Below are 25,661 nucleotides of genomic sequence, written 5' to 3' on the forward strand. Positions count from 1 at the left end.
TAGATTTGAGTTGCATCTTGATCCGATTGATATCCCGGCGCATAGTGGTTGAAAATTAGCGTTAAAAGTAAAGTCATTTTGATGGAAAAAGCGTTCTCAGGCATGCATATGACGGAGGAGAAAAAACGTGTAGATAATCAATAATGACTTTCATGAACACCTTTGAGATATGAAAGAATGTGAAGCTGTGATCATTTGTACCTGTAATGACTTATGGTTTGAGTAAAGTTGTATGCTTCACTTATGCGCGAGTTGCAAGCAGCCTATCAGAACTAAAGATGTCCGGTCTATCTCCCCGGTAGACTATGCTTTTCACTAGGCGGAAACTTCCATGCACTTGTCTATCGAAGCCAGGGGTTATTATCGATATCAGATAAACTACTATCTAGAATATTTACCTCATTAATGTCGCTTTCGTAGGTACAAGTGTGGCAGGAAGCTTAATTGTGGCGTTTAGATAGACTTTGATGGCTGGCTTGGAGAGTCACGTGGTATGAAACTCGGATCAACCAGGCCCCGTGGCAAAGACGGCCTCCTGCGACGTAACCGCGCCGAAGCGTGCCTTGCTTTCACCTTGAATAAGCTCTAAATCAACGATTATACAGCTTTGGTGCTAGACGGCATCATGGCTCCCAAACCCGACACTCCGTTCCGCTCTGCGGACATGAGCATGGTCCAACTCTATGTTTCCAATGAAATCGGTCGCGAAGTTGTTACTGCGCTCGGAGAGCTTGGCCTCTGTCAGTTCCGCGATGTAGGCAAACCATTCATCAACCATCGCATCATCAACACAAGCTAATCCATCAATTCTTTGCTACAGCTCAATGAGAATGTCAGCGCCTTTCAGCGTACATTCACTCAGGAGATTCGACGCCTCGATAATGTTGAGCGACAACTGCGTACGTCATCCATCGGGATCCACCAAAACAAACGAGTCTAACACATCGCAGGATACTTTTACGCGCAGATGGACAAGATCGGTATTCCGCTCCGGAAGCTGGACCTCGACGTCGAAAGACTTGCATCCCCATCAACTTCCGAGATCGACGAGCTTGCCGAGCGAAGTCAGAAGTTGGAACAGCGTGTTTCCGCCCTTAATGAGAGTTACGAGACTTTGAAGAAGCGCGAGGGCGACCTGACCGAGTGGCGATGGGTTCTCCGTGAGGCCGGCAGCTTCTTTGACCGCGCTCATGGAAATGTCGAGGAGATTCGCGCTTCTACTGACAACGACGATGCTCCCCTGCTGTCCGACATCGAGCAGAACCAGAGTGGCGCCGAAGCCGATCGCTCGTTCTCCGGCATGAACATTGGATTTGTTGCTGGAGTCATTGCTAGAGACAGGGTTGCTTCTTTTGAGCGCATCCTGTGGCGAACTCTGCGCGGTAACCTTTACATGAATCAGTCTGAGATTCCCGAGCCCTTGATTGACCCTACCAACAACGAGGCCATCAACAAGAACGTTTTTGTCATCTTTGCTCACGGCAAGGAGATTCTCAACAAAATCCGCAAGATCTCCGAGTCCATGGGCGCCGATGTTTACAACGTCGATGAGAACAGCGACCTCCGACGTGACCAGATTCACGAGGTCAACAATCGTCTCGAGGATGTCCAGAACGTTCTCCAGAACACCCAGGCTACTCTTCAGGCGGAGCTCAACCAGATCTCCCAGTCGCTCTCAGCCTGGATGGTTCTTGTCGCTAAGGAGAAGGCTGTGTATAATGCACTCAACAACTTCTCCTACGACAGCGCTCGACGTACTCTCATCGCCGAGGCTTGGGTTCCGACCAACGATCTTCCCCGGATCAGGACGACACTCCAGGAAGTTACTAACAGAGCTGGCCTCTCCGTCCCTTCCATTATAAACAAGATCCAGACCAACAAGACGCCGCCGACTTACCTCAAGACAAACAAGTTTACTGAGGGTTTCCAGACCATCGTCAATGCTTACGGTACCGCCACTTACCAGGAAGTTAACCCGGCCATGCCCGTCTTTGTTACCTTCCCTTTCTTGTTTGCTGTCATGTTTGGTGATTTTGGCCACGCCATTATCATGCTTTCAGCCGCCCTCGCTATGATTTACTGGGAGAAGTCACTCAAGAAGGTTAGCTTCGAGCTCTTTGCCATGATCTTCTACGGTCGTTACATTGCCCTCGTCATGGCTGTCTTTTCTATCTTTACCGGTCTTGTCTACAACGATGTCTTCTCCATGTCCATGACTCTCTTCCCCAGCGCGTGGGAGTTCAAGAAGCCTGAACATTACACCAACAACACTTCTATTGTTGCCACTTTGAACGAAGACGGTTATCGATACCCCTTCGGTCTTGATTATGCTTGGCACGGTAGTGAGAACGACCTTCTCTTCAGCAACAGTTTGAAGATGAAGATGAGTATCATTCTGGGTTGGGCCCACATGACTTACTCTCTCTGCTTCTCGTACATCAACGCTCGCCACTTCAAGAAGCCTATCGATATCTGGGGTAACTTCATCCCTGGTATGATTTTCTTCCAGTCTATTTTCGGCTACCTTGTTCTCTGCATCATTTACAAGTGGTCTGTTGATTGGATAGGTATCCAACGCCAGCCTCCTGGTCTGCTCAACATGCTCATCTACATGTTCCTTCAGCCTGGAACTATCCCCGAAGGTCAAGAGCTCTACTCCGGACAAGGCTTTGTCCAGGTTGTTCTCTTGCTTCTGGCGTTCGCTCAGGTCCCTGTTCTTCTCTTCCTCAAGCCTTTCTACCTTCGTTGGGAAAACAACCGCGCACGCGCCAAGGGTTACCGTAGTATAGGTGAAACTTCCCGGGTTAGTGCTTTGGATGGTGACGACGATGAGCCCAACGGCCACGGTAACAGCTTCGACGAGGATGGTGAGGGAGTTGCTATGATCTCTCAAAACATTGACGAGGAGCACGAGGAGTTTGAGTTCAGTGAAGTCATGATCCACCAGGTCATCCACACTATTGGTAAGTTGTTCATTCACAATTGATGTTTCTATGCTAACAAATTTCTAGAATTCTGTCTCAACTGTGTTTCTCACACTGCTTCCTACCTCCGTCTCTGGGCCCTGTCTCTTGCCCATCAGCAACTCAGCATAGTACTCTGGTCCATGACTCTCGGTCCTGCTCTGAAGGCGCCAGGCGTTGTGGGCGTCATTATGATTGTTGTTTGCTTCACCATGTGGTTCTTCCTGAGTAAGTTGTATTCAATTCCAGAGACACCTGACGCTCGTGCTAACTTTGTCCAGCCATTGCTATTCTCGTCTGTATGGAGGGTACCAGTGCCATGTTGCACTCCCTTCGTCTTGCTTGGGTCGAGTCGTTCTCCAAGTTTGCCGAGTTTGCGGGTTGGCCTTTTGCGCCTTTCTCGTTTGACACTCTGCTGGAAGAGTCGGAAGAGCTCAAGGACTACTTGGGTTAATTATGGTAATTGGGAGGGTCGTTTGCATCGCGGTGTCTGTTATAGCAGTAGACTTTGGTATCATTACTGTATCATTAAGCAGCATAGTGCACATTAGAAAGACTGGTTTTGCTGTGCTCATCTTTTTAAAGACGTTATCTAATAACCATTTTGGTATTCGCCCATTCGTAGACAGGGGATTAAATCTGGACTGCATAGCTTTACAATAGCCAACCATCGCAACAGTGAAATCGCGCTTTAACCCCAGAGAGGTGCTGTCACCTCGATAGCCCTCTCCACAACCGCTCTCACTCGGTCAGCAAATACCTTGTGGCTTGACTCGACCTCGAGATCCTCCAACCATACTGTGGCAGACATCTTGTCGACTTTGATTGATACTCCAGGAACTGGGATGCCAATCTTGTGCAATCGCTCAATCTCCTTTTGCTGTCTCTCCTGGAGTTGTGCGTCTTCGCCATCCTCCTCTACCTTCATGGCGTCTTCATCTTCGCCACCCTTCTTGGGTTTGTCGTCCGCGCCTTCCAGCGTAGGCAGCTTAGGAATAGTAACAGGGGCGACATTGTCTTGGCCGAACTGGGCTTCGAGGAACCACAGGAGACGCTCGAGACGTTCCTCGGGGGTGGCGGAATGGTGAGGGTTCACTTCTGGGAGGGAGTGTGAGTGTGAGTGTTTCGCGGATGACCGCTTGACCGCAGCGGGAGAGCTCTCTACGGAGAAAAGAACCGCCATGACGGAGTCAGCGATGCCATCGTTAAGCATGTTGCCCTCCCATTCAAGCTCAACTTCTCCGTTTGTTCGATATCGGACTGAAACACAACCCATGACCAGGTAAGCTGCAACAAGGCTGGCAACCTCTTCATCCGCATCCTCTTGCTTCGCTTCGTCGCCATCCGTAATCATCTTATCAGCATGTCCATTATGACCATTCTTTGCACGGCGCATTTCAGGAAGTTCCTCGATATTGCCAAAGGTACCCTCGAGAGCCCACTTGACAAGGTCAACACCCGCAGCACTCAGAGTAAGGCGCTGTTTGCAGGTGATAGTAGTAGTGTTGAGGCCTGCGTATTCGCGGAGATCTTCGGGTGCCATGAGAGATAGCTTAAAATCATTTTGCACAAGCACACCAGTGACAAGAGGCGGCGTGGCGGTCTGATCGGGGTGAATGCTCTGAGGGGGCTGGATAGAGGCAAGCTTTCCTACGACCTTGGCCGTCTTGTCGGCTTTGAAGGGAATGCGTAGTTCCTCACAGTTACGGGGAGAGTAAACCTTGACTTTGGTAGTTTTGTTGGCGTTGAGTGACAGGAGCTTAGACTTGAGACGCATCATGTTGTGCTGCTCTCCATGGACAAGAATCTGATTGAGTTAGTTTGACGTTCATGTCAAGTCAAGATTAAAGGAGACTTACGACAACTGGTGCTTGAACCTCCTCGATAAATTCTCGGTTCTCGACGCCATCAACGTGAGCAGCGAACGAGTATTCCTGGACACTGCATCGTCGAGGAATAAGAACCTTCTCACCATCGCCGCCAGGCATGCGCCGGGCACCGGCCATACTGCGAGACATGACGGCCTGGATTTGGTCAGGCTCCTGCATAATTTGCTTGGCCATAGTACCTTCGACACTGTAACCAGTAATAATAACACCATTCTTTTCGCTGGGCGCCCATCTTTCCAGTAGTTCACGGCTGACACCGTTCTGAAGCATACCGGGGCTAGCAAGCATAACACAACCGCCTACATCGTCGAACCTGTCCAGGTTTTTGAGCGAACGGATGTACTTAAAATCCCATGGTCCGCCCTTGCCTGCACCATCACCAGACGCCTCGGCCTCGGCCATCCGCTCACGAAAGAGACGCTTAATATTGTCGTTCATGGCACCGACATATGTTTGGTAGATAAGCATACACTTCCTCGCAAGATTACTTGCGTAGTAGATAGGGTATTTCTGGAAGTCGGCATGCTTCCCCCAATACTCATCGAGAATCAAAAGCAGCTCTTGGGCTCGTCCCAAAGCAAAGACTGGCATAAGCACTCGACCACCTCTGTTGAGGATACTTGTGATCGATTTCATAAGGGCCTGTTCTCTTTCCAGGCGAGGAACATGAGAGGCAATGCCATATGTAGACTCAGTGATGAGAACGTCAATTTTGACACCCTTGGGAACTTCTGCCGAGACAAGATGTCGATCTTGTTCGCGCGAGTAGTCACCTGTGAAGAAGATGTTGAGGCCAGCTATCTCAATGAGAAACATGGCGGCACCGAGGACATGGCCGGCTGGGTAAGGGGTGATTCTGATGGAGGAGATGGTGTGAGTGGTGTGGTAGTCGATAGCCTCGATCTGAGGGAACGTGTTTAGATGGTCTTGCTCAGTGTAAACAGGCTGTGTGGTAGGATTGGACGAAGTGTTGCCAACTCGGACACTGTCCTGGATAAGCCATTTATAGATAGCCTTGGTGGGATGTGTCATGAAGACGCGGCCCCTGAAATTGGTCTTGGCGAGAACATATGGTAATGATGCCGCATGGTCAATATGGAAACTATGTCGGGTTAGCTGTAATTCTCAAGATGGCGTTTGGCTAGCTATGAGTTTGGCGACTGGCGATTTCAGGACAGGACGGCATCACAAGGACGAATAGCAAGGGCGTAAGGAAAATGGGCAAAGACTGTATTGTATTGATATGGCATACAAAAAGCATAATCATGGATATCGACGTCACACACGCGCAATACTGGCCGTGACAGTACAGAGCAGTGGTGTCATGTACTGGACTGTCCGTTCCATCACATCACGAAATAACAAAGCTTCATTCCTCGCCCTGTCCAGCCTATGTATATCGTCGCGGGGGTGGAAAGAAGGGATCGCTTACTGGCTGATGAGGAGCACGTCGACAGTACTCAAATCAAAGTCGTCGTAGAAAGGCAGTGCGGCGAGTCCATCATACGCAGGATGTTGACCGGCATCAAGCTAGCAATGGGTATTAGACCGGTTTGTGATAGACTGACTTATCGACCGCTTACCATGACCGTCTTTCCTTTGTACTGAATAATGTGGCATGACCTCCCGACTTCGTTTCCTCCTCCTAGGCAAAGAAACATAAGCTCGTCCGACGGATCTACTGGTTCTTCGGCTGCAGCCGCGTTCATAGCAGCTGCTTTTCGTTTGGATGCCATTTCGAGGAGATGCCGAGCGATAGCTCGATTCACATTCGGTGTTGGAAGCTTCTATATAGACAATCAGTAGAACGGCACTAAGCCACCGATAGCAATAACGTTGTGATTCACAGACTGCGACAGTGATCACTAGCTGCAGCAATGTGAAGGTAGGTAGGTATAGATGGATGAATAGGCGGACAATAATGGCATAAACGCAGACGCGTTTGAACAATGAACGGATAAAAACCGGTCTTTTCTTTTTTGGGGAGATAGCTGCAGGTGACAATAAAGAACAAACGCACGCTATTAGAGAAAGTGTGTATTAGTGGGTAATAAGCGCACTTTCTCAAGTGGATCTTATCATTGTTGAAAGCACTTTTTTGTCGCTGAACGATAAAGCTGGCTGCTTCCCCATATTTCGAGAGGCTCTGCGCACGTGACGTTAAAACTACGCGACATCTGTTTTACAGGTGAAGCTCCCTCCTTCATATCCACCCCTAGCCAATTATCATATTCGCCCAACGACGCTATACAACGCCTCCATCTGAAAGCGCAACCCCAGCGCCTTCCAGTCACGATTTCCTCGCCTATTAATTGTTTTTACAGCTTCCCCGAGAGCCCCGTCGAGATTGAGCGCGTCGGATGGGAGGCGTCGCGACCGATTTGACAGGCTCATCCGCCTGCTGAGCTAACGCACTCACCAACACTTATCTTCCTTCTACCTTGGCACGACTTTCGACGACAACACAGTCACGACTAGGGAACTTCATCATGGCTCAACCACAACCACAGGCACAGCCTCAAACCCAGACGCAGGTTCAGGTGCCACCTCGCGCCTTCTCTCCGCAACAGCATTCCCCATCGCCCGCCGCGTCGCAGTCGAGCTTTGCCCTCCCACCTCAGAAACGAGTTCGAACGGACGGTCCTTCCTCCCAACCCGAATCCCCCTATGCTACATCCCCATATGCTGCGAGCCCGGGCGCTATAGCAACGCCACCAGCTGCGACAGGATCTCCTGCCTTTGCGCAGAGCCCTGCTCTACCGCCGACGTATGCTACACCTTACACCAATGGGCATACGACGCCTGGCCTTAATCTTCCAGATGTGCGACCGAATTCGACGCCTCCAATTCAACAGCCTCAACAACCGCAGACACCTGTGCCTCAATATACCAACGTAACGATGACACCTGTGCCTGCTCCAATCCCTGGTCAGTTGGCGGTTCCAACTCCTGGTCCAAGTGTCATGGGTCCCCCACAGAGGCCAGCTGAGCGACCGACCAAGGACTACGAATATGATGTGACAGATTCACTTGCTGGTACGGGCATTGATCTTCGGGCTGAGGAGCAATACATGAATGATCTTTACGCGACTGGTTTTGATGAAGCACGGACGGGATTCGCACACCAGCCGCCTGGGCCCAAGTCAACGTTTTACGGCGCAGGGCCAGCAAACCAACCTGCCCAATCCGTTCAAGACCAACAACAGGAACAGTTTGCTGCACAGCAAGCAGAGAGGGCTTGGTCAGAGTCATCAATGCGACTTGCACTCCAGCGAACACAGGAGATCAGTGAACCGTTTTTGCTGGTCGCCATGTTGCATCGGCGCGCGGACAAGATAGCACGAGAACACCATTTGGGGCTGAACCTGGATCTGAAGAATAACAGTCAGACTATGGGAAAGATGAGACTTCCGGAACAGTTCGCTGCACCAAAGGTGACCGTCAAAGTGACTCCGGGCCCGGATTCGACCATGGTTCACACGACAGGTTCATACATTCCGCACGATGCTTATTTGGTTGATCAGTTGGCATTAATGTCGATTGCTACAAAACAGCGACTTCGAGAGTTGGTGGAAGACGCGCATTTGGTAGCAACGAACCGGCAAAAGACGTCTCACGGCGATATACCTGAAGATTGGGTACCAGCTGCTGCCCCTATGAATGCCGAGCCTTTGGAGCCCATCGAGAAGCCAACGGACACAGTCAGCGGCGTTGATGAGGCCACTATAGAAGGTGCGGGTGGGGACAGCACGAATCCGTTAAAGCGTAAGTAGTACCAGGGCAATATCTTCAGTTTATACTCACAATCTACAGGCTCTAGCGATGCAGCTGGGTTGACAAACGGTGCACCTCCCGTTAAGCTACCCAAAGTGTCATCTTATATGACAACCACGATGCGAGACCTCGCAAGACAGGAGCGCGATTGGGAAGAAGCACGACTTCGTAAACGACAAAAGCGCAAAGACGGAATACCAGACGCTGGAAGCACAACTTCGCGTGCAGGCAGCGTGGCACCCGGTACTCCCGGTACCGCAGCTCCAGAAGCTCCCAAGAGCATGACAAAGAAGGAGATCAAAAAGAACCAGCAGATGAAAGCTGCCGAGATCGATAACCATCAGAGTCAGAACACTACCAGCAGCATCTTTGCCGGTTTTGGAGGCAAGGGTGGTCTCTTTGGCAAGAAGAAGACAGGCAAGACGTACGACTGGATGAACGTCGGACGCGGAGGCAGTGGAGCCAGTACACCAACCAGGAGCGCTCCGGGACTTGGAAAAGGGCCTGGAGGAGCGGGAGCGGCGCCGGCGCCAGCAAACATGGCCATGACCACTGAAGGGCGCAACCGACTCGGCACGTGGAGAGAAGATAAAGAGAAGGGGCGCAATATCCAACTGCGCGATTGGGCTGCAGTACTAGAGAGGGACGGGCGAGAAGGCAAGGCACTCCAAAGAGCGTACCTGTGCCTGGACGCGTCAAACCCCAAGTAATGACTGCTACAACTACGAAAATATGGCGACGTAATGGAAGACGGGAAGAGCAAGAAGACAGAACCAGGTGAGAACGGATGGGTGACACTTAGCCAGGGCCAGGAGAGGGCTAGAGGAAGATACCCTGCGCGGCGTGCATCTCTTGTGATATTACTTAGCACGGCGTTTTATGTTTCTTCTTATTTTTTTTGTCCCAGCCAAAGGCATGACTTAGGGGAAAGGCATTATTTGGGCACGCACTGCACAGCAGGAAACAAGACTATGAACTGATAGCATGAAGGGTGTGGAGGGGCCTCTTGGGGCAGAAGCAAATTCAACACTGGCGGTCACGATGCGTACCAAACGAAGGGAACACGAGTGCGCCATGTGTTTCTCGAGGGCTTTGGTTTCTGGCACGAGGCCATCACTACCTAGTCAACTCGCTGAAGCCATGGGTTGACCAGAGGGGCAACTTCTGGTCGGCAAAGGGGAGGAGAGAACAGTCGGGGGAGAAAATCAGAGATGACAAGAATTAAAACCCTTTGGACTTGAAGTTAGCTTCAATTCAACTCGAATTTAGAGTTTTTCCCCTGTGACGATCATTGATCTTAGTGAGAGTTGGTGACGAGGACATTCCTTCTCTTGAGTCAAGGGAGAAGAAAGTAAGGATAGAAAGTGCCTCTTCTATTTAGCCTTCCTTGTTTGTGGTTGTTTACAGAGTCAATGACAAATGATTCCACTTGGAGGAAAAGTGGGACTGGAGCTTACATCGTCGGTTTTCCCCTCCCTTATCAACAGTTAAATACCTGGACGATTCAGTCAATTGCTTGTTGAGTACGCAACTTTGATTTAATTGAAAACTCGGCAGGGTCCGGATCTACTGGTTGACACAAAGAAAACAGAGACAAAAATCAAAAACCTAGCCTAAATCGCAGCTTCGAGACAACACATACACTCACACCTCTACTGTATAAGTAACGAACTTCCACTTTCAGTAACGTCAAGGGAGAACCATCGACTAATCTATCGTCCAGATCTCAACGCTCAAACCCGTTCAGGAGGATCCATAGCCTTGGCGATACAGCACTCATCAACATGGCAATTGCGGTTGGTTCCTTTCCTCTCTCTCTTTACAATTTTGGAGGGGGGGTGTATCAGATCCCTCCCTTGCTTCCAAGCTGGTATGATATGTGCACTACCAAGCATCCCAACTAATCCATTCGCGCTTGCAGGCAATCGGTCAGATCTGCTCAACGAAGTCGATCAAGGGTAATCTGGAACAATGTGTCAAACTGGTGGCGAGTGCAGCTCGGGGACAAGCAAAGGTGGGTGACTAAGTGACTGACTGAGTCCTGTCAAATTTATGACTGGTCGTCTGCAAGTGTCTGGCTCCGGAATAGAGGGATTTCTACATCCCTCGATCGAGATGGTTAAAAGGAGACTCATCAAAAATCAGAAAAGAGACACATGATCTGGATTTAAGGGAGCCAGTCGGCTGGATCAACCGTGAGACAACCACACTCAGGGAACTCTGCTCATAAAGAGGTTTGGAGACTCTAGTGCGGTCTAGTTTTTGGTTGTCACTTGTCTTACTATGTTCCAAAACGGCGGTACTTCTCTTTTAAGAGGTTTTGGTTCTTTCTCACACGGTATACTTACACATTCTCTCTAGGTCTTGTTTCTCCCTGAGGCGGCTGACTACATCGGCTCCGATGGTAAGGAGTCACTCAAGCTCGCAGAGCCTCAATCGACGTCATCCTTTGTGAAAGGTCTTCAAGATGCAGCTCAAGAGTATCACGTTGCTGTCCACGTAGGAATCCACCATCGTGATGAGACGGGTATTGGGCAGGAGCAATCAAAGAGAATTCTGAACCGTACTATCTACATCCAAGAAGATGGTCAAATCGATGATACAGCAACTTATGACAAGCTTCACGCATTCGACTTTGGCAAAATGAAGGAGAGCGACACAGTCCAGCCAGGCACAACTCTCACTACGCCGTTTGACACGCCTGTGGGCCGCATTGGAAGCCTCATCTGCTTCGACTTGCGATTCCCAGAGGCACCCTTGGCACTCGCCCAGCCTGGCCCTCACAGCGCGTGGAAGAACCGCCCAGCGCAGATACTGACGTACCCCAGCGCCTTTACCTGCCAAACGGGACCAGTGCATTGGGAGACTCTTCTCAGAGCCAGAGCTATCGAGACACAAAGCTACGTCATCGCTTCAGGTCAAGTTGGAAAGCATAATGAGAAGAGATCGAGTTGGGGACAGAGCATGATCATTGATCCTTGGGGGAAAGTTGTGCTGAAGCTCAAGGGTGTGAAGGAGGAGGATGGAAAATATGAGGGCACGCCGGAGGAGGGTGCTGTAGGGGACATCGGGTTTGTGGACATTGATCTTCAGTATCTGGAGAAGATTCGAAATGACAGCCCTCTTCAGAGGAGAACGTAAGTTGGCCATGGTACTCTGGTTGAAAGTGTTTGTATATGCTAACTGTGGATAGTGATGTTTATCCCGAGTTGACTTGCAGCAAGGCATAGACGGAAGGAATAGAATAGACATGCATTGATAGATATCGTGGCTTAAACAGAGCAGTATAAGTGTGGTCACTTCGCTTATAGAGTTATATTTGAAAGCCCTTTTATGTCGAAGATTCTGTTGCGGTTGCATAAGTCATATTTTACAAGTAGACCTGTCATAGGCTATTACCACTCTTGACAAGATATACCACATGCTATTGGCTTCCAGGGCAGACCAAGCAACAATCAATTACGGTTCCTCGAATGGACTGGAGTGCACTATCTTTCTAGTTATCGGTAAGATCCCTTTGAACTCTGTTAATCATAGCATCGTTTCAGCAACATCTACCAAAGCTTAATCTGACTCCAAGTTCAAAACCTTGATACAGTACATGGTATGTAAAACTACCAGTGATCGAGATCTCCTACAACCAGTTCGGGCCTGATTACGAGAACTTGCCGTGTTTGCTTGCCATGTTTTACAATTGATCACCTCCTGAGGAGGCTCAAACGCAAACACCAATGCAAACATGTCAAACCATGACCCCGTCTGCCCGTCCCCAACCCAACTCACAATCAATGATTGTCCATCCTCGCGTAGTCGCCGATGAGATGGATCCTTGCGGGATTCTATACCCAGCTTCCGTTATAAGAGAGATTGTCCTTACTCGCCCCATCATCTCCTTAGGACCGACAGTTCGGTACCAGATTTTCTCCCAGGAAGAGAGAGGGGGGAAATGTTACAAGTCGAGTCCCGGGTGGCTGGGACGCTTTGAATGCACATGGGTTCCGGTTCTCCCGAAAGACTTGACCTTTCCACCTTGAACCCTGTGAACTGGAACCGGAACTTGAAAAGTTGAGCCTCGCTATAGGCGAGTGGACTGGGGGAGACTTTTTGTTAAGCACAGACAGGCTGAAAGAACCGCCGAGTTACAAAATGGTTTAAAGTTCTTCTCTTCTCGCTTGAGGAACTTGATGAAAAGGGTCCCGTTGCCGAGATGAAGTCGAAGATCTGTTCAAGTCCCGTTCCCATCGGCTTCTGGGGATGCAGTACCGTTTACCGTAGCCGTTGCCTCGGTTCTGGATCCCTGGAAGAAAAGAAGAAGACTTTTTTTTCTGCTCTGTGCTTTGCATGTGCGTATACCGGCCTGTGCTCCCTTTACTTCCATGTGTTGTTCTTTTTCTTCTTTTTCTTCCGCTTTCTCCACTGGACTAGGAATGAGTTTCCAAACTCCCCGGATGGAGATATTCCTCATGTCCCGGCCGTTGGTGTTGTTTTGTTTAGCGTTGCAACGTTGTAAGCCTAGCTTTTCCCTTTCTCTCCCATGTTTGCCATGCATGTTACCGAGTTGTTGGGTACGGTAATAATAAGTAGAGGAGAAAAAGAATTTTCCCATTTTCCTTCAGCCTCGTCTCGAAACAGGTACGTTGTGATGTGTTGGTTTCAAAGGCATTTCGGGTCGTGCTTCCGCAGACGATGATACGTAATGGGTTATAGGCTAAAATGATGGTATAGCAGACATTGGATATACACGAGGTATACAGAGTAGTTCCATATAGGTAGGTAGGAGGCGACTTGCATCATTACAAGTTTGATTATGATGTCTTTTTTTGTTCCAAAGGACATGCATCTTGAAACCTGCTCTTGTGTATTAGTTTTTGCGGAATAATTACGTGTTTGATATCTGTAGTTTCTCTCAACTCATTGTAATCCTTTGCCGTATTAGTGAACCTTGTCTTTGTGGGGTTTTTTTTTTTTTTTTTTTTTTTTTTGCTTCTTTTTCTCCCTTTCATTCTTCCCGTCGCCCTGGACCTTGAATATTGCATTGCAGCAATGCAGCCTTGCGTTTGCGGTACTTGAGTTGTAGAGTAGTAGTGGTGGTAGTGGTGGAGTAGCACTGACAATGACAGAGGGAAACAAACCTAGACAAGACAAGACAAGATTTGCTTTGACAGTATCCACTTGATTGATACCATGAACCATCATCATCGCCATGGCATGTCCATCCTGACCTGCGCTGTCATGGCATGTCAGGTACCGTTTACGCTATGCACACGCCCTGTAGCATCCCTGATATAGGTGGTGAGATACCCATGTCCTTGTCCTTGTCCATGCAAGATTCCCGTCTCGCCTGTGTGATTAATTAATCCCTTCCCTTTTATTTTCTTTCCTTCATGTTCTTCTGGCATCTTTTCACCCCTCCCCTACCCTACCTTGCTTCCTGTCTTCCTTCCGCGTTCTCGCCCAACTGCACCTGCCTGAAGAACTTCCATCAACTCCACTGCGGCCCCCCAATTCCCAACGCTTCGGTCCCGGGAGCCTGGCTGCATTAGCCCGGCGTCGCACGATTCTTAATGTGGTCAAGACTCTACTGGAAGTACTGTGTTGTACCTGAGGTACGTACCGGTACCTTTCCATTACTCTTACCCAGGGTTACCTTCCGTCTGGACTTTGTCTGATTTTGCCTTACCTTGGACCTGGGAAGAAGAACTGGTAAATCGGAAGGCCTGCCCGTTACCGTTCCTTTGTTCCTGCAGCTGCACCCCAGTCTCCATTTTCCGTTCCTCCTTCCCCGTCCCCGTCCCGTCGCCGCGTCCCAAAGTAGGAAGCTGTCAATGTCATCTTGCATTAGCCGATATTCTAATTCCCCATCAGACATTAACAATTTATTTATTTATTTATTTCAACAAGGTTTAAGACTGAGGAGGCAATTGACTAGATTTTCCGGCTCAGAGAAAGAGGAAGGATGGGAAGAAAGAAAGAACCAAGGTGACCAGTAATATCTTGCTTAGTGTAGTTCCGAAAATGATTGCTTTTTCATGTCTCATCTTCTCTTTTCTTTTTACAGGGACAACTCAGCCAATGTCTTTCTTGACTCTTGTCTCTTTATCCAAAAACGAGTTTGCGCTTGGTTGTCCAATAGATAAACACGATTTGTTTCTTTTCTCAGTAACGCCTCATGCATCCACTTTATGCAAGATACCGTAATCAGGTAGTATGACTTGCAAAAAAGGCTACGTACATGTCTACAATATGTCGTTGTTTAGTTGCTGTTTTGTTTTGTTTGCCTGTGTTTGTCTGGATCATGATGAATAAGGGCTTTGTTCTCTCTTTTCATCTTTGCTTCTTCCTAGGCGCGTATTCTAGCACCTTGATTGTTTTCTCTTTTTCCTTTTCTCCCTTTGGATGAGATCTGATATCAGACTGCAAGCTTTTTCCCATTCTTGTTTTTGTCGCCTGTCGCAAACAGGGCCCCAAGTTGGAGATGGATGTACACGGAGGAGATCCACGTATGATGCGCAAACTGTCGATCCGATATGTCATAATGCTGGAGTCGCATCCTCTTGCTTTTTCTGTTCCTCTCTGGGAGTTACTTGTTTTGACCTCTTGTTGCGACTCGTGTTAATGCCCGGCCTATTAATTGTCTTTTGTATCTGTACCGAGACAAGATTGTGAAACGGACGGCTCATGACTGGATACGGAACGCAGAGCCTCGGCTGGTTTTGTCTACTCGTGTCACCGAGCACAACGTTTGACTCTCTGATAGACAGTAAAGGTGTGCCTACCTAATTAAGGGTTATACCCGTAAAATGGCAGCTGTGGCATGTTGATGAGGCCAAGGTTAGCCCACTATTTCATCTGAACCTCCTGCGTGTCATGTCTGCCTGCCGGTTGCCGTTTTGCACTCTATCTACTGCCCAGTTACAGATAGATGGCTCAGATCAAGCGCCATGGTTCTGTTTTATTCTGTTCTATCGCTGATGTCCTCGTTTTCGTGTCCCCCGGAATCCTCAACCTAGTTGGGGCCTGGCAACAAGCATTTGAACGTTTGCTTTACGGCTATGAAACGGGCCCCCAAAACTCAACCGCCAGCCATCAACTCTTTTTTTTTGCCCCTAATCAGTCGATAGTCTTGTTTTCTCCATCCATTACCTCATCCCAACGAACCTTGAGTGTTGTATTTATTATTCTTCTTTGGCCTTTCCTCTTAACTTTAAGCTTTTTTCTTTTTATCATATCGGAAACTGTACCTGCGGGTAGAGTCGTCGTCATTGCTGTATCACCATGTATCTTTGCGGCAACCTCAATGCCAGCCCCTGAAAGCCCAAAAGTCAATTACTTTAGTAGTAGGCCACCACAAACTTACAATATCGTACTGTATCATCCAAGCGTCGCACACTCAATTCATCGACCACCAAAAGGTCGTACCTTGTTTTAGTGCAAAGGTATTTGATTTGTGCATTTATTTTTGGGTTTATGGAAACATCATAGCTCAGCTTGACAAAGTTGCATACGCATACACTGACTCGTCTTGCCCGTAAACAATTCATGCTTGACCCCTTGCGTTGCTTTCATAATTTCACATTCAGGTAGAACAGATTGCCGTTTGATTTTGTGGTCATTCGTTATTGCAGCCCAATCTATTTTAATTATATGTGTCATCCCAAGTTTATTAGGTAGGACATTAGACCATCTCGATGCAGCAGGTACTAGTCAAGTTAGATCTATTAACCCAACAACGCTCTACCTTGTTGCGCAACGCTCAATGCCTTTTTTTTTAATTGTCATTCGCATGGACAAGGGAACCCAACATAGCAAACCTCAACCTGTTTGTCTTTGCTTAGATTTGCTAGAGTAAATAGTCTTGTTTTTTCATGCCCTCTTTGCCTACCAGTGACAGCCCAGTCCATTCTTTCGTATTAGTCTAGTTGGGCCATCGACAACTCCCTTTATTCGCAGTAAACATTCCAACCTCTTCCATTCCAACTAAATTGCAGTCTGTGCCTACACATAGATACAGCGAGTGGCTGCCCAGATATCTTTTGTATGCGGGCGTTACCCCAACTAATCTTATGTACTGTAACATACTCTATTGTCACCGTCCTACTTTCTGTTTCCTCCATGGCCTCGGATTCTTCTCCCCGATTCTTCATCACCCGCTCGTCACACAGACTACGGCTCCAAGCATAGCAAACAAACCTTCTCGTCCAAGTAATTCACATCCAGACTTATCTCACCTCCCGTTCAAGTTTCCTTAAAAGGCAAACATGGCGAGTAAAAAGATTCGAACCTGAAAATAGATCCTTACCATACATTTACTTAGTCAAGTCACTTGTAGCATTGCAGTAGTCAAAGATGATTGTTGAATGATGTTCCATTATTTGTCTTTCTTCTGGTGTCCCAGATTATTCGTTCCCTTGCGCTATGTAGCTAAATGTCTTGAGTTTAATAAAATACTATACAGTCGAGATACTCGAAGGGGGGAGACGCGCAGTAGGGGGTATCTTCTATCAATCCTGAGTCCAGCCCAAGTGCTCGCAACACGGCTAGAGCATCGTCTCGCTTCCAACTCTCCCCCCTTCCTCGATCCTCATCCAATAGTTGTGTTGTACACCAATCGAGTCCAGAAATAGTACAAGGGAATATCGCAAGGAATCCCATCGCTGTTGGTCCTCCCGCGAGGGAGCTCAGACCAAAACAGCCATCTCCATAACCAACAGTAATAGAAGAAAAAGAAAAAAGGAACGACCGACGGGGTGGCCGAGAGAAAACAAAAAGATGAAGCAAAACCCCCAAAGTCTATATGCGATTGCTGAAATCAAACATCTTTTCCCATCCGGTCCCAGTTTTTTTGTATTCCATCCCAATACCCTTGCGTAAAAATAAACTCCAAAATGTGTCTTCGTGGTATTCGATCTTCTTGGCTCGGTCGTCAGGCACTCCATGTCGGTTTGTCTTTGCTCGGTTTCGGTCGCCCAATTCGATGTCGGCCCACCTCGCCAACCCTTGTCGCGGAGGAGACGATCTGAGACAGACCCATCCCAGTCAGATCTGCATTCCGATTCAGAACGCCCTTGACGTGAGTGGTGCTGAAACTCAGAGTTGGTTTTCGAAGGAGACGCTGTGGGGACGGCCGGTAAAAGACGCTGTAGTGAAGACGAAGCCAGGAAGAAAGAAGGAAAAACACACAGAAAGAAAGAAAAAGCAAACCCAGTTTTGATTCCGTCTATGTTCAAACGCCGCGTACTGAACCCAATGTAGAGATGTAACAATTCCGCGTCGCCACGAATGTTGAATGTGAAATAAAGAAAATTGACACTCAGTCATAACAATGAGTGAAATCGTTCCCAAGAAGAAAGTGTTTCCCTTGAAATTCTCGCTTGCTGCTGGGAAGCAAGTGATGGCTCTGAGCCGTTGTGTATATGGTTTTCGACAGGAATGTGCATTAAAAGGTGTATCCGGAAAGCATTATAGCCAGGAGTGATTTAACTCCTCGGCTGTCTTGAAATGATTAAATAGTGTCGTAATTGATGAAAAGTCGCTTCAGGTCGAAAAGAAGAAAGGCGGAAGGCGGAAAAGGGTGAAGCGCGCGTCTCAAAGATGAGCGCAGTGTCATGTCGTCGCCGGACAGGCCTAACCGCCAGCGTGGCCCGGCTTTTGGCGTGGTCGTCAGTCGCATTAGGTTGGGAAACATGTAGAGTTTATCCAACATTTCAAGCGAAAAGACTCTTATGAAGGTCTGGGGCGGGGAGGGGGCTTAGGGACACCGGTTGTGTCGTAGGCTCCTCGGCCCATGTTGGAAGGGGTTGATGATCCTTCAACCATTGTGAATGTTGCTGTTGTCTGTGGTGAAGATTGGAAAAGAGTGGATTGTTGCTGTGTTGTTGGTCAGTTCATGCTGCAAGGAATCATGCGATATATGAATGAAAAGACAACCAGAAGAATCAAATACGCAAGAGTCTTTCTCGGCAACTGAATAGAGTAAAAACCAAGACAGGCACCAGCGCGAGATTGGATTCCAATGAAGTGATTGTGGTTAAGCGACTTTGACTTACAAGGAATATTCTTCGTGGTGCGACGAAGAATGCAGAACGTATTGAGCGAATGTGGGTGCGGATTGGCTGAAAGATTGAAGCGGCAGAGAACAGAGAGGCGAGAAGACAGCCGAATGGTGTTCAAGATGCGAGCGTTACCAATATAATTGGAGCGTGTTTCGGAGGTGTAAAGGAGTGGTGGTGAGTGGGAGTATGTTGCGAGAGACGTCGACACCAGAAGGTTGAAATAGGCAACACGAGCGAGAGATGATGTCGCAGGCGTGTAGTAGAGTATTATACAATAAATAGGTAAAGGTAGTCGAGGGACAGATGCGTCTCTTGAATAGTGAGCGGGAAAGGGGAGAGTTATGCTTTTTGAGTGACGACCCAAATGAGGTAGGATCCAAGGGGAAACCTTTTTATTTGGTTTGGGGTGACTTGAACTTCTGTCAAGCGTCCTTGCAAGGGGGATGGGATGGACGGATCGTTGCCGTAATACGGTACTAGTAGCCTGGCCAGCTATTTTCTCAGCTCGTAGTTGAGTTCAGTTCCGTTCAGGCACAAGGCACAAGGCACAGGTACGCTGTAGAGTAGTAGATAGAGTAGCAGGGTGGCGCCGGTCGGATGGTCGAATGAAGTGTGGGTCAAACAAACGGGGCTCGATTATTACGAGGGGTGTGGGACTTGTTCTGTCTGTTGTTCTGTTCTGTTCTTTGCTGGGATAGATAGATTTGGCTAGCCTGGAGAGGCTTGCTTGAAGAAGGTCAAGGTAACCTGATGAATGAGGTAAGGCGAAAGGTTGCTAGCTTTGATGTCTAGTCTTTTCTGTCCGAGTCGTCGATATCGTTCGCTTAGGGTGCGTGTGTATGTGTAAGTGATTCACTGAAAGAGGACAGAAGAGCCAAGTGATCAGAGGTGGGCGGCTGAGGGTATTTAAAAGAGAATGTGTTCCAGAGGGAGACGTGAGATGATGTTCTTGTCCGAGGGAGGAAGGGGAAGCAAGTTGCTTTTGTACAGACAACTTCCCTATGAGGGAACAAAACTTTGGGAAAACCTCAACGAGAATTCAATAGCAAGGCAATGCAAGGCTTGCAGGGCCAGACAAGGGCAAGGGGGGGTGCTCTCTCTCTCAGAGTCACTGGATGTGCCGTCCGGCCTGTCAATCAATGTCAGTGCCAATGTCAATCATCCATTATTACCTTACCTGAGTATCAACCTCATCAAAATTGCTGTGAAATTTCCCCAAGGGGGTCCACGGTCAGGGGTGGGAGGGGCGTCTCGGGGGGGGGGGGGGGGGGGGTGACAAAAAATAGCGAGCCACCAAAGCAAAAAGAAAAACCAAGAAAAAGGAGAGACGACGCCGGTACATGGCTGGACCATGTTTCATGGCTTTCCTCCCAGGGACTATCTATGCATGTCTCCACGAGGGATCCGTTCGTGGCTGATGGGGATCAAAGAATGAGCTCGGGCTTCTAAAAATTCAGGGCGCGCTTCTCTCAACCTTCCATTCTCTCGCTTGTCGTCTGTGGGCATTGACACGCCATGGGTTAATAGTAGTCGTCTCCCGGCACCCAGCCGTTCAGGCCAGGTCATGACTCCCAGATGAGCGCTGATCCGAAGGTCACAGCACTGTACCCCAAGTACTCGCAGTACCTATGCTTGACTCTCGTCTCGCCTCTTTCTGCGACATCCAGGCCACCGGGTCACAGGGATAAGAAGCCGCTGGGATCTGCTACTGCTGCAAGGCGTGTAATGTCTCCGGGAGGTTGGAAATTCGCAACCTGACCATTACATCCCTCTCCAGCTGTTTTTTTTTTGGTCTTTCACACCCTATCGTCCACGCAGCGCACCCCTATCCGCTTTGTTCATCCCTTGGTGCCTCATGTTGCAAGAAACAGTGCTCCTCTCTTTTCCTGTAACTGGCCACGTTCTGACGTTGACAGCCCGTCAGAGCCCGTTTAGATCTTAGACCACAAAAGCGTGTGAGACAATTGTTCTTTCCCATTCCCAGCAAACCTTCTTTCTCCAACGTTTGTGACTAGTTCAACAGGTAACGACCATGACCACAAACCTTCTGGAGTGAACTGGCGTTCCAGGGAGCCTCCTGGCGTCCCCTAGTGGGCCTAGGACTGGCCGAGCCCAATGCTCAGCCAAACCAGCCCGCGACGTCAGGTTTATGAGGGTCCAAACGGTACTTAGCGCCGTGTCATTGCACTGTATAGTACAATCGTGCTAATTCATGGAGTATGCTCTCCATCCGGGTACGAGCGTCCATTCCATCTTTCTTATGGCACTTCTGTGACTTATTCACAAGGGTCTGCTGTACCGTTCTATCAATCCACCGCATCAGGCCGTTTGTTTATCAAACGCTTGATTTCCTTTTTCCAACTGACCTCTTTCTCGTTCTCTATGCCTGCTCGTTTGTGCGGCAGGGTCAGCTGAGTTCTCTCGCCTTATGCCCAGGGGCACGTATCCATTCGGGATTTGGTTTGTAAAGCTTAATCCTATACCAAATTGCATGTAGCATCGCGATCCCCCCGTTTATATCGCCTTGCTAATTATATAGCACATACCCGATGTCCATGCTTCGTGGAATGTTGAAAGAATGTTCTTTGGCCTCCACACACCTGACGTCTCATCTCGTTGCAGGATGAAATCACCCCAGGTCAGAGCGCGGCAAGCATAACATAGCGCACCACTTTGTTCAGTAGCACCTAAAGGAAGGCATGTCGCACCTGTATCATCCTGTGATAGCGCATGATTTCTCGACTGGAAGGACCATGTGGTGCTCTGTCGCTCCATCGTGACATGTCAATGCCTCAAAAAACAATGACGTTTTACTGTTCTTCCTTCATCAGTCATGGCTTAAAATAGACAAGATGACTAGTCTAGTCATCTGTAGTCTCTGCGCTGTCTTCCAAGCTTGCTTTCGGGTAGATCCGATACTTCAACGAAACCTAAAGGAAGACTTCAATCGCGAAAGATAAATATAGTCAGTCATGTAGTATCCAGGCACTACACGAAACCATATTTTAGAACTCGTAGAGTTGTTCCCTCGCCTTCATTTCCGATTGTGAGCAATAACCGAGATAGCTAAGGCTTTACTGCGTAACACATCCTCACCTAAATATCTGCTCGCCCACAATGGTCTACCTGTCATCCATGATTAGCTATTGTTTGCTCTGCATTGGTATCGCAAATCATCTAGTTCTGGAATGGTGGGTTTCACATGGACCGGCAGATAAAACCATCCTCCGCCACATAGCATATGGGCGATTTCAATATCATGTTGGTTTCATTTGTGAGATCAATGACCCAAGCTTCTTTAAGTTCCGAACCTAGATGCGGTCATTAGAGGAGCGGCGAACGGAGTCAACAAAGGGCATCGTTGCAGAAGTAGTCCACGCCTCCCCATATCACATATGCGGTATGGAAGCTCTTCGGCCGAACCGTGCTGATGCTGAATCCCAAGGACACGGAACCGCTGAACCATCACCTGTCCGATCTCAAGTGAACTTGTTGACTTGTAGGCTATGCACGGTGACTCCCGGTGTGAAACATATGGCACCTATCGATTATAGGTTGCCCGGCCCCGTTGCTGTTCTGATGATTACCATGAACGAGTTTCTTTTTAGTATTGAGCACCCTTAACAATTACGGTATCTGTATCGATACGGGTAGGTGAAGTTACTTGTTGAGTACCAATGTGTTAGAACTGTTTCACATTCAGCTATTGCTAATTGAGACGTCGTAAAGTCAGTCAGTGACTGACAGGAAAGCATGGCGTTACAAGAAGCCCCATCCCTGTGTACCTTATGCAACGGAAGTATTGCCGGCCTCGCCTAATACTGGGCCAACGTCTCTTAGAGTGGTAGGTAGAGATATGCCACATCACCATAATTCGCCGAGATGGTGTTCTCAATGTTTTTCAAGCCCATTGCTACCGTTGTGCAGCAAACAATGCTGAGGGGATTTCAGCCGCTCAAGTCGCCCGCCATGAACTACCGGCTGGGGTTTAGTACTTTTGTTTATTTGTCTATTTCCTGCCACGTTTGCAAGAGGCTTGCGAATGTCCAAGTCTCGATCGATCGCGGCAGTGATGTACTGGGTTGAAGCCAAAGTGGACCGATGGGGCTGCGTAGAAGGCTTCCAGAAGCCTGCCAAATTTCTTGGCTCAATGCACACGGTACTTCCTGGCCGTGCCAACATAGAAATATCAATGTCGAAGCACTGTATATACAAGTTAATGCTTAAGCGCCATGTGTGTGGTCTTTCTCATGGTACCTGAACAGCTACGTCTTCCACCTGAGCCCCGCTATAGCCAGTCAGTCAGTCCAATGTGGGAGCGTGCATCTTGTGGGGATAATTCATGGATTTTGGGATGAACTGCCAACAAACTCCCGCTCTGCATGTTCAGGGGTAGATCGCTGCACACATCCACGTTAGTGTCGCCAGTGTACACGTTGTGGCGTTTTACGTAGACGGTAGTGCCGCAAAGAAGCCCCAGGTCATTCGGCGTTCCTGCATTAGTCAATTTCTAAACGCCATTCGTATTTGAAACAGGGGTCGGTGTCGTTCGTTCTAACCTTCATCCACTTCCACATAAGTGACATCCACCCACCGTAAGGGTCCCTTTTGGAGCCAATACCAGTCGATCGGTTTGGAAAACGCCTGGAGTTTCAAATGCCAGATGCGATCGCGATGCTCTTGCATGTCATGTGATGGCCTTTGAATGCTGAAAACCCGTTGAAGCATCGGTCGCCAAGGATGGCAAGTCTGAAAACGGTTCGACATATGGTAGGACGTCAACACTGGCCCTTGGGCTTCTATCATTCGTGTGTCAACTGGGCCAAGCCCATGTATAATCGTGTCGTAGAAAATGTACTTTTCCTTTCCAACCAACTCCCTTCGTCAGGCCTTTTTACTCATTCTGGCCTCCAGCATGTAGCTGGCTTCTTTGCTTTGTCTTCTTTTGCTCAACCCACACTACCACAGAAGCATCCTGGCGTTAAACCCTGTGTTTGAAGAGGGACACGTATGTAAGTCCATTGCTAGAGGCGACGGCGCGATCCTGTGCCTGGGCCACCAAGAATCGTGCTATTGATATGCTTTATCACACTATCACCACTGGCTTGTTAAGCAGGGGAATTGCTTGCAGATCAGCCTGACATGTTCAGACCAGTCAGTCAAGCCAGTGACATTTCGTTCCTGAGCTAGTCTGGCTAGTCGCGGACGACATATTATTCGTATGTCTATGTGTTGCGGCTCTTTGTACGTACCACCAGCCATGAGAAGATGAGATGAAGACCCTTCTTGGCACCATGTCCAGTGGGGTTGGTATCAAAGTCCACCTATCGGATTGGCGGCATACTGAGTTGGGACCAGACGCCAAACGACATGGGCGTTTTCTTCTGTACTTCTTTCTGGAAGCCTCAGCGAACAGTGTTGTAGATCAGATGCGAGCGCGTGAGAGAGCCGTGTCAAGAACTGGGACGTCATAATTGACTGGCATGTATTAACACTGGCTGGGCATAATTAACGCATTACCTCTTTGTCCGGTGACTCTTCAGCTAACAGTCAGGGCTGTTATTAGAATGCCAATCTCTGCCAGTGTGACCTGATCTCATGGTATGTAGTTGTTTCCCAGCCTCCCAGATGTTTTCCCTGTACTTTCTGCCAATTCGAGTTGTGTCGTTGAGATTGTACGTACAACGTAATATTGTTGTCGCCGGGGAACCGCTTCCGCAATTAAGGCGTCCGTGCCGGAACCGCCTCGTAATTTCAGAAAATTTATCCCAAAGACCATGCTCCATGGTTCATGGGCATGAACCGTTTGTGTGGGGCCAGAGAGGCCTCTCCCTAGGCCAGCAGGACCAGGTAGGCAACCTTCTGGAAGGACGATCCGTGGATGTGTTTGTTCTAGAGCGTATATCGTTGAGTCCGGGTATGTTCCCCGGACGATAGGACAAGAAGCCACGAGTCAAGCTTCAAATGCGTTGGGACCGTCTGCCGTGTCCCCGGTTGATCGTTATCGAGATTGTGTATCTCGTGCCCAACCTCCAAGGCTTTTGGAATTATGTATGGGTACGTCCATGATCTACTCCGTACTCTGTACGCTATCCAGTAATTAACCACGAGTCGTGAGTCTAGCCACTGTCTAAGGATAGTCAGAGAGCCTCAGGAAGCTGACTCGTTCAAACTAACCCCTAAAAACCTTGCTCGTTGAGACGCTACCTCAGTCCGGGGAAGCAATCCAAGACAACGCCGCACTATCACCCGACGGTCTTTTCAGCCGCTGGATGTGGTGATGATGGGTAAATAGGAAAAAGCATGGCTTAGTGTAAATTGACAGGCGGGTTGCGTCCAAACTGGTTCTGATACGATGGCTGACAGAAATATTTGACAGGTTATGTGGCCTAGAAGTGCGCTGATATTTTTGTCTTGTCTCATTCAACTGGGTAGTTTGTTGTAGTAATTGGAGCCGTGAGTACGTAGAAGAGGTGATCAGATGATTCTAATTGATCTTGAAGATTCTTTCAGAAGGTTTTCGAAGCTCATAAATTTGTTAGGAAGGCATGTAAACCCTGCTGCCGATGTAATAAGTCGTGAAGAGAAAGGCACTTCGAGCGTGACAAACGATCCAACCATGCCCATATTTACGGTACAGGGTAATCTGGTATGCGGTGATTCATATGTACGTTTTCGACTTTGTCTTCTCTCAGTTTTGGTATTGAAGCGTTAAGTATGTTCATAATACGTTAATGCTGGCAGTCTATTGATGGTTTATGTCGTTTCTTTCATCTGCGGTGCAAATAGCTCTCCATTTATCATTAAGTGCAGGAAGTGTCTCAAATTGGATTTATGTGCATCGAATAACTTTTCGTACACGTGTTTTAATGCCCAACCCATAACATATCTATATCGAATTCAAGATTGGCGACTCTAGTAAGCTTTTATGGAGTCTAAAGAACTCAAGAATTAGAAAGAAAAAAGAATAACACGAGTGGTAT

At 48.4% G+C, this 25,661-nt stretch overlaps 5 protein-coding genes across 5 annotated transcripts; 3 read left to right on the forward strand and 2 right to left on the reverse strand.

Moving 5' to 3' along the window:
- Positions 1–493: 493 nt before the first annotated feature.
- FSST1_003644 (H(+)-transporting V0 sector ATPase subunit a) lies at positions 494–3,417 on the forward strand (the record flags this gene model as incomplete). The annotated part of the gene is made up of 6 exons (XM_083229742.1): positions 494–542; positions 606–754; positions 821–899; positions 951–2,963; positions 3,012–3,191; positions 3,245–3,417. The coding sequence occupies 6 exons, from the start codon at positions 494–496 to the stop codon at positions 3,415–3,417; spliced, it is 2,643 nt and encodes an 880-aa protein (XP_083087074.1).
- Positions 3,418–3,654: 237 nt separating this feature from the next.
- On the reverse strand, positions 3,655–6,588 carry FSST1_003645 (cleavage polyadenylation factor subunit YSH1; the record flags this gene model as incomplete). The annotated part of the gene is made up of 4 exons (XM_083229743.1): positions 3,655–4,770; positions 4,823–5,954; positions 6,285–6,382; positions 6,436–6,588. The coding sequence occupies 4 exons, from the start codon at positions 6,586–6,588 to the stop codon at positions 3,655–3,657; spliced, it is 2,499 nt and encodes an 832-aa protein (XP_083087075.1).
- A 753-nt stretch (positions 6,589–7,341) lies between these two features.
- FSST1_003646 (uncharacterized protein) lies at positions 7,342–9,336 on the forward strand (the record flags this gene model as incomplete). The annotated part of the gene is made up of 2 exons (XM_083229744.1): positions 7,342–8,617; positions 8,666–9,336. The coding sequence occupies 2 exons, from the start codon at positions 7,342–7,344 to the stop codon at positions 9,334–9,336; spliced, it is 1,947 nt and encodes a 648-aa protein (XP_083087076.1).
- Positions 9,337–10,410: 1,074 nt separating this feature from the next.
- Positions 10,411–11,856, forward strand: FSST1_003647 (carbon-nitrogen hydrolase; the record flags this gene model as incomplete). The annotated part of the gene is made up of 4 exons (XM_083229745.1): positions 10,411–10,422; positions 10,548–10,640; positions 10,988–11,763; positions 11,820–11,856. 4 exons carry the CDS (start codon positions 10,411–10,413, stop codon positions 11,854–11,856), a joined length of 918 nt encoding a protein of 305 aa, XP_083087077.1.
- A 9,336-nt stretch (positions 11,857–21,192) lies between these two features.
- FSST1_003648 (uncharacterized protein) lies at positions 21,193–21,453 on the reverse strand (the record flags this gene model as incomplete). The annotated part of the gene is made up of 1 exon (XM_083229746.1): positions 21,193–21,453. One exon carries the CDS (start codon positions 21,451–21,453, stop codon positions 21,193–21,195), a length of 261 nt encoding a protein of 86 aa, XP_083087078.1.
- Between the last annotated feature and the right edge of the window lie 4,208 nt (positions 21,454–25,661).

This window comes from Fusarium sambucinum, chromosome I, assembly GCF_050947815.1.
Source record: "Fusarium sambucinum isolate potato_lamoka chromosome I, whole genome shotgun sequence".
NCBI lineage: Eukaryota > Fungi > Ascomycota > Sordariomycetes > Hypocreales > Nectriaceae > Fusarium > Fusarium sambucinum.